The 8,532-nt window shown below is 35.1% G+C and overlaps 1 protein-coding gene across 3 annotated transcripts in view; it reads left to right on the top strand.

Moving 5' to 3' along the window:
• Window positions 1-7,573, top strand: part of sh2d3cb (SH2 domain containing 3Cb) — a 13,623-nt gene extending 6,050 nt beyond the window's left edge. For all 3 annotated transcript variants that reach the window (XM_046841329.1, XM_046841328.1, XM_046841327.1), the window contains exons 2-11: window positions 524-563; window positions 1,255-1,383; window positions 2,627-3,042; window positions 3,196-3,272; window positions 3,359-3,846; window positions 5,373-5,488; window positions 5,605-5,776; window positions 5,882-5,993; window positions 6,621-6,827; window positions 7,050-7,573. In XM_046841329.1, coding sequence (XP_046697285.1) covers window positions 537-563; window positions 1,255-1,383; window positions 2,627-3,042; window positions 3,196-3,272; window positions 3,359-3,846; window positions 5,373-5,488; window positions 5,605-5,776; window positions 5,882-5,993; window positions 6,621-6,827; window positions 7,050-7,219 — 1,914 coding nt within the window. In that variant the 5' untranslated portion in view covers window positions 524-536 and the 3' untranslated portion in view covers window positions 7,220-7,573. The remainder of the gene's footprint in view (window positions 1-523; window positions 564-1,254; window positions 1,384-2,626; window positions 3,043-3,195; window positions 3,273-3,358; window positions 3,847-5,372; window positions 5,489-5,604; window positions 5,777-5,881; window positions 5,994-6,620; window positions 6,828-7,049) is intronic.
• The last annotated feature ends 959 nt before the right edge of the window (window positions 7,574-8,532 follow it).

Here is an 8,532-nt window from a genome sequence, read left to right as displayed (position 1 = left end):
AATAAACGTATTATTATTATTATTAGTAGTAGTAGTAGTAGTAGTATTAATGTTATTATTATGCATATTTATTTATTAGTTATATCTAGGTGTGGCAGAGCATTAATTAGCTTCATTAATCACTATTAATGTGAAGGTCCTCGCAAAATTGGTAAGATAAACGTGTGCGTGTGAAAGTTTGAGAAAGCTCATGGCTGTTCCTGAGGACTGTCACATGTGTCTGTGTCTAACATAACACTGACTTAAACTATAAATGTACTGCATTGCGCAAGTCTGTCCCTGATGCACAGAGGATCCAAATGGTCATGGGAAAGATCAGCACATACTGTTCCTCAGACAATTTCCTGTCCTGCAGCCACCTGGCATCCTCACTCCCTCATCCACAACATTTTCAAGCCTTCACAAATTTGCACACAGGCTTATGCAATTTATTTAATATATTTCTGATATTATGGATTTTATAACATAGTAGATTAAAATCTATTTTCATATTTTTTGTTGTTTTTTTTGTTCTTGTCCATAGTTATTCCGATTCCATGGAAAACAGAGGTGAATATGTAATGGTAAGCATTTTTTCTCTTTTTTTGGTTATAAATTCTGTCTTTTAGGATTTAAGAGAAAATGTTAAGTGTCTGTTGTACTGAAATTCCTTCACACAGCCTTAAACACAAGGAAGAATCTGAGGACTGAACAGTAAGGCTCTAATTGAGTTAAGATGCGTGACACAAAAGGGCTTGGATTATTGCCAGTATGCTCAGAATGCTTGTAGTCAGACTGGGTTTCTACAGACAACCACCCACTGTTGATGTGCTTATTTTATTGTAACTAAAAAAGTAGGATACTGGCTTTTATGCATGGAGTCTTTATTTTAGGAGCACTGATCTCACCAGTAATATTTAATCAAACCTTGGACAAGTTCCCAAACTTTAATTCTCACAACATTAATATTCAGCATTGATATATATCAGCATAAGCTATCTTTGTATTAGGGTACTGAGCAGCCCTCTTTTGTGCCCCTTGAATGATGCGTGTAATGATGTTTCAGATAACCTACTGCTTCAGTGATATATTGGCCTGTTAACTAGTGTAACACAATAATGTCACCATAACAACTGACAAGCACTGTAGATGTGAGGAGCCTTTCCTGTGAGAAGGGAATCCTTGTTCCAGAGAGCATGAACATCTCCAGACCTTCTAGTTTCTAAAGGAGAAATGGTTTCAAGACATGATCCTAATTTTTTTCTCTTGTGGAAGTTTTCAAAAGAGACATGCCTGTTGGACACCACATCAGAGAAACTGAAGAAAGAGCTGGAGGAAGAGTTGAAACTCAACAGCCACAACATACAGAGTCATGGCTGGTACCATGGACGTTTACCTTGGGAGGTGAGTCAGATCTTACTAGTATATGGTAATATGTATATATGGTATATAGTAGTGTAGGATCATATTACTTGATATTTGACTTAAAAGGAATTTGGTGACTTTGTACAAAGGCTTTACCATCAAAAATAGCAAATGTTAGATATTAATAGTGTTAAAACTTTAAATCTAAAATATATATTACATAACTTTATACATAGTGTGGAAAATAGTGTGGTTTTCTGAAAGAATACAGCTCGGAAAAATGTTCCAGCTTTAATAATACATAACTAAATGAATGCTCAGATGTTTTTTAAGTAACAAGATAAGACCAATATGGCAGATATACAACATAATCGAATTCTTAATAATCTGATTAATTATTAACTATTTAAATAAAATTTTTTAAACAAAGGAAAAGCATAATCATTTTTATGATGCAGCACTGACGAGACCTTTATATATGTCTTATATATGTTTAACAAATACTTATGTCAGTTCTATGTATTATTTAGTATGTATTCATCCATGAAAGAGTCTTCCGACCAGAGTTTGTACTTTCTTTTTTCTTGGTAACACAAAGCATTTTATTACCTTCAAGACTGAAAAAAAGAGAAGAAGAGCAATTGAGGGGATGAGTGTTTATAGCTGCTGTAAAATGGTGATAACATGCTTGTAATACGTCTTTAAAAATGTTATTAAAAAATTATGAATGGTTAAAAAATATAATGTGGCAAGTGTTAAAAAAATATTTGAGAAGTTGCTGTGGTATATGAGGAAGATTACAGGAAAATAATTAACTTTAGGGTGGTAACAGTAACTTCACTTTGTTGCATCACTCTGTCCCATTGTTGTTATTTTTCTCTATTAAAGTACATCCTGTTATGTTTTATCCTGTTCTTGTTGGCCTGTTAATAACTCCATCTAACCTCTTGAGTATTCTTTAAGCATGTTTTTGAGTTCTTACTTATGAAATATTGGGCCATCCATCAGCATGACTTCCTGATATTTCTAGTATAACCAGCCAAAATTCTTTGCAAATATTGGCTGATGAATCGGTTAAAATTCTGTCAAATTTTCCAGAGAAAGTCTGGATTATGAGAAAGCCAACCCTATTTTCAAAAATGTGTTATTTTTTTTGTTTGTTTGGATTGCGGTCTTGGTGCAGGATACAATCACAATATTGTCAAAATTTCGTTCTTTCCGTCTAAGCCAAACTATTGTTTATTTTGGAAACTGTATTGTTTTCATCTTTTTTGCACCACAGGTTGCTGAGTCACTAGTGCTACAGGATGGGGATTTCCTGATTCGTGATTCTCTAACAAGTTTGGGAGATTATGTCCTAACCTGCCGCTGGAATCAGAAGCCTCTCCACTTCTTGATCAGCAAAGTTCTGCTTAGGTCCAGCGACACATACACACGAATACAGTATGTTCTAGAAGGAGAGCAGTTTGACTCCATTCCAGCATTGGTCAATTTCTGTGTGGGCAGCCAGACACCACTTACCCAACACAGTGGTGCGCATGTAATTTCTCCAGTCAACAGAACTGTACCACTGCGTTATCTGGAGACAATGTTTGGTCAGACTAGTCATGAGGGCACGCCATTAAACTCCCCCCTGCACAGGAAGGGAAGTCTTGTAGTGGCAGAGGCTCTGGCATTCGAGTTAATAAACCCTCAGAGGTGAGTTGTACTTAAATATGCACTGATAAGAGAAAGCAAAGCATTTACTTTCACTTTTACTCTCCAGAGTAGCAATAGAGATGATATGATACTGATGATATGATGATACTGATATGCTGGATATTTGAGTGTTATTTTACTCTTTTCTCACAGGGAGGCAGTCAAGAGCTTTGTTGGCAGCTTGGAACAGCGTGTTGTAGTGACGTCATCCCCAAACCCAATGAATACAGGTAAGTGATGTTATCTTGGGTACATAGTCTTACAAAACATGCTCAAATATGTAACCCATGTTTCTAAATGTTCCTCTTTTTTTTAGTCTACAGAGGTAAAAGAAGTCCATCACGCAATAGGAAGTTTGTTGTAGTCCCTTCATCGCCTGTTTTGCAAAGACCCAGCAACATGCACCTTTGTACATCGCCAAATGAAAGTACAATCATTTATTTGGAGCCTACAGACAGCATGTTGTCTTCCAGCAGTGAGTCCTGTCAAAGCACTATTGCAGACCCCAGTGTCCTGCCATCGAAAACAGGCCTTTATCCGCTGAGCCTTGCTCATATAAAGTCACCCTTCAGAGGACAAGAAGAACAGACAGTACCAGGCTTCATGGATGAGGACAATGAGGATTATTTAATGCCACTTGTAATTGAAACAGCATCCAGTTTCAGGCCAAGCATGTACCAGTCACCAGTGCTCCCTTCAGAGAATAAACCACTGGAAGCAAGACTGTTAAAGAGAGCAAAGGAGGTGCTTTTAGATGCTGATACAAAGACGATGGCCATGCACATCACCAAAATCGACTGCATGGTAGGAATGTTCATAGTACCCACAGTATTAACATATCTTATACCATTAGAGCAAATTAAAGAAGACAAAACTTATTTATTGCAACAAGACGTTTGATATGTCAGGTTCTAAGATGTATATTGTGCAATCATGTATGTTATTATAGTCCACACTGACAGTAATGGAAAAAATGTTTTGGCTGTACACTGAAGCCAAAGGGTTTGAGATTAAAAGAATATGAGACAGAATATTTCTGAATACTTCTGCTACTTGTAATTATTAGCTTAAAAATCTTCTTCTTTAAATGGTGGATTGTAATACCTTTACCCCTGCTTATTGGGGGTTCTTGGTGGTGCCATTGATGTTTGGGGGTTTTTATTCACAGCTGTTACAATGTTTCTGTCATTAATTGGTGTTATTTTCTTTAGCTGGCCTGGTAAATGACTATTTGTTAGTGAACCAGTGGTTTCTTTCCTTTTTGGAAAATTCCACATTTAATTTTTAAAAAATCAACATTTTCTTAGATTTAAATAGCCCTTTGTCCTCCCAGTGATGGCTCTCTTGTTTTCATGTTGGTTTATCCAATAAATGCAGACAGATCATTCAAGGATCATAGTCAAATCTATTCTTAAACAATCAATCTAAGAAAGAACATCTGGACAATAAGTGATGCCTGTTATTCACATGCAACAATTTTTTGCACTTGAAAAATAAGTGAGTTTAAACAAAAAATGCCATTTTCCATGTTGCTTAATATCTAAATATAAATGTCAACTCTTATTCAACGTCTTCTATTCACTTTTGAACCCAAAAGTCTTCAGTACATAAAAAAACCCATAATAATAAACATAGACATAAAATATAATAAAATATATCTGGACATGAAATATATATTCTTCTCAATGAAAAATCAAAGACTGCCCTTGACCTTAAATTGAAAATTGCCAGTCTGTCAGGCAGTCACTAAATAAAGACTTCACAATTTTTTTTCACCATTTTTTTTATTCCTATTCAAATTACACTAAAAGTATTTTTTTACTAACAGGAAATCTGAGACATGATTTATTAAGTAACTATCATCATTTTTATCATATCTTTTCATAATTTTCTTTATTTAGAGGCATTTATGTGATCACTAATAGATCTGAAACACAGATACACTTATTTAAGCAGACTGTGTGTCAGCTAAATGAGCTAGAATGGAATGGATATTCCAGTAATGTATGTATGTAAATGTAAATGAATAACGTTTAAGATAACGATAAATATTAAATTTACAATTTTAAAAGATTCTCCCTTCAATGTAAGGAAAATACATAAATCCTTTGTCACATTACAGTGTTAATGTAAGCTTTTTATAAACCATCCAGCATTGCATCATAAAGGGATATGTAATTCTTATATATATTTTATAAAGGCCTAAGGAAATTCCTGTTCAAGAAAATGGATGTCAAGCATTAAATAGGATTAGTTTAAAAAAAATAACTTTGATTTGTAAAACATTTGAGTCCACATGGTAGATTGTTTAAACTAATTTTATTATCCAGGTTGCTCGCATATTGGATTTATCCTGTGAGAATATAAAAGGGATGGCTGTGTGCTCAGGACTGGAGCTGATCACACTTCCACATGGCCATCACCTCCGACAAGACCTGCTGGAAAGGTGTATGAACACACTCAGTCAGGAAAAGGACCTTACACCTGACACAAGATTAGCAACTTTAAAATATCTTCAGATTAAAATAAACATGACTGACTAAACACTGTTTTTTTCCTCAGGTTCTATACCATGTCCATAATGCTAGCCATGGTGCTGTTGGGTTGCACAGGCAGTGTGGAGGAAAGAGGCTCCTTACTAAACAAAATTGTCTTATTGGCGTCAGAGCTGAAGACTAACCTGGGAAACATGTTTGGCTTTGCTGCAGTTATGAGAGTCTTAGAACTACCACAGGTAGTATTATGTCAATATCTAATGATGTAGAGATAAAGCAGTAAACAAAAGAATACTGCTTTACGTGAATAAGCAATAAAGGATACACATCAAATTCATCCTTAGGTTGTTCATTTGGAGGAGACGTGGACAGCTTTAAGGCAAAAATACACGGAAAGTGCAGTTCTGTATGAGAAAACCCTCAGGCCCTCTTTGAAGAAAATGAATGATGGAAAAGGTATTCTTAAACAATTTAACATATAGAAAATAATAATGAAATTCACAAAATCAGGTTTGTCTCCTAGGTTTCTGCAGTCTTTCAGATTATCCCTTATGTTGTGTTAACTATTAAAACTACTAAGTGTTACTCAAGGGATTCTAGCTTGTTAAAGGGGTTCTGGAAATGGTTTCTGATATGAAAACACTCTGTTGTAGGTCTCTACATACATACAACTGGAGAACAACCAAGAAACCCTTAAGCATTCTAGTTTTAATGAGTATCTCATAGTGTTTGCCAGTCATTACATCTGTTTTGATTTGCAATGTGAAGGGAAAATGCTTTTAAAAATAGAAATATTGTCGTCTTCATGTCTTCCATTCCATTTTATTTAATACAGTATATACATATAAATACAAATACAAATGGTACTGATGGAAATATGGCATTGTGTGTATGCTGTACATTTGCATAGTTTTGTCATATGTCATTTTCAAAAATTAAGCCAGCACAAAATTATATAACAGAAAATTTAGTAATTTAGTAATTTACTATTGCTTCATTTTTAAAATATTTTAATATTTGTCATTTGGCCCACAACAGAACAGAGCAATTAACAAAAGGGCTAACTCTCTTTTTCCTTTGAAGTGCTCTGTGAGCCATCAGAGACAACTGTTCCACATGTACTCCCTCTGTTGCTCCTGCTCGAGAAGAGCACCATGATTGTTGAAGGGTCTGAGTCCTGGGAGAGTCTCGACTCTGGAATGGACTCTGTGCTGTGTCATTTAAACTCTGCTCGTACCATCGCATGCCATGGAGAGACATACAGTTCGAATTCAAATGCAAAACTACTGGGTAACGATAACCTCAATTCATGAATATCATAAAAACACTCAATAATATTTGTTAAGAAACCCTATTAATCATTGTGATTGTCAATGGAAATGCACTACAAAAACATAGGAAATGTTTAGTACAGTATATTTTCTATTTGTTTGTTAGATGTTTTAAAAAAATGATGGAATGTGTCCTGTGAATGTTCTAAATATAGATCTAAGGTAATTTTCTTATCTACAGGTTTCCATGAACAGTCAGATGTACTAGAAGTTTTTCTGACTGAGTTCCAGATGCGTCTGCTCTGGGGGAGCCGAGGTGCTGAGGCGAGCAGGGAGGAGCGCTATGAGAAATTTGACAAAGTGCTTACAGCCCTGTCCAACAGACTGGAACCTTCTCAGCAGGCAGAATGATGCATATTGTACTTGTCTAACTCTAAAATGTGTATTTTTTATTTTCCTTGAATAAGTGCAACGGGTTTTTTTGTAAAGTATGTGGCGGAATAACATTTCAAATTCTTTTCAACTTTTATATGGTTTGTAAATAATGTAGATAAATATACTATTCAGATTTCAAAGTATGATTCACATTATTTTTGTTTACTTCTATGAAATAATCTGTGATTTCTCTATAAATTGATTTTTAAATTATGTTTCTTATGACTTACATATACCTTTATACTCTTTTATGGGGTCAAAACCTTTTTCTCAAATTAAACCAGTTCAGTTGAAGTCAAGAAGCTATTATTGTCATTTCTACCACATATAGCTGACGCAGTACACAGTGAAATGAGACAACGTTCCTCCAGAACCCTGGTGCTACTTTTAACAACATAGAGCTACATCAAAAAACATAAAACTACATTACAGAACACAGAGAGAATTACAGAAGGACTAAAGTAAGTGTCTTTGCCACATAAAGTGGATCGTGTGCAACCTAGGGTAAACAATTGGGCGTCTTATTGTTTTGGGTTTTTTTATTAAACGTTTAATCTCATTTTTATTTACTACTTATAAGTGGATGTTCTACTGACCTGTCACTACTTTTGGGTTTACAGTTTTAAAATAACATTTAAAAAATACAATACACCATATGTTCCACTAAGCTTTCAGCAACAAAAGCATTATTTACTGAAATAAACACAAAACCACCATATGTTCAGGGATACTCAATGGCAGGTGTTAGTATAAATGAAATGTTACATCGATCAGCCATAACATTAAAACCACATGCTTAATTGTGTGTGTCTGTCTTGTGACAAAATAGTTTTGATTCGTTGATGTGTTCCATTTACCTCTGCAGGTGTGCTGTGCTATCTGGCAACAAGACATTTGTCTTGTAAGTTGTGAGGTGAGGTTTTTTATGAATTGGACGTGTTTATCCAGTACTTTGAACAGACATTTAAATAGTATGAGAAATGGAATATATGGAAGCTAATTTAACACGTTATGAACTTTTGTCATGCTCTTTATTCATTTAAGAACAACTATGCCACAGTGTGACATTATCCTGGTGAATGAGGCCACTGTCTTTGGGGAATACTGTTGCCATGCAGGGGTGTACTTGGTCTTTACCGGTATTTAGTTGGTAGTAAGTATCAAATTAATATCCACAGAAACTAAATATTTCCCAGCAGAACTTTGCCCATAGCATGCCACTGCCTCCACTGGCTTTCCTTTTTTCCACAGTGCATCCTGGTGCTATCTCTTTTCATGTGACCAACACA

Source organism: Silurus meridionalis, chromosome 27 (assembly GCF_014805685.1).
Source record: "Silurus meridionalis isolate SWU-2019-XX chromosome 27, ASM1480568v1, whole genome shotgun sequence".
In the NCBI taxonomy this organism is placed as follows: Eukaryota; Metazoa; Chordata; class Actinopteri; order Siluriformes; family Siluridae; genus Silurus; species Silurus meridionalis.
The sequence above is the reverse complement of the archived record's forward strand: the minus strand, read 5'-3'. Positions and strand labels throughout refer to the sequence as shown.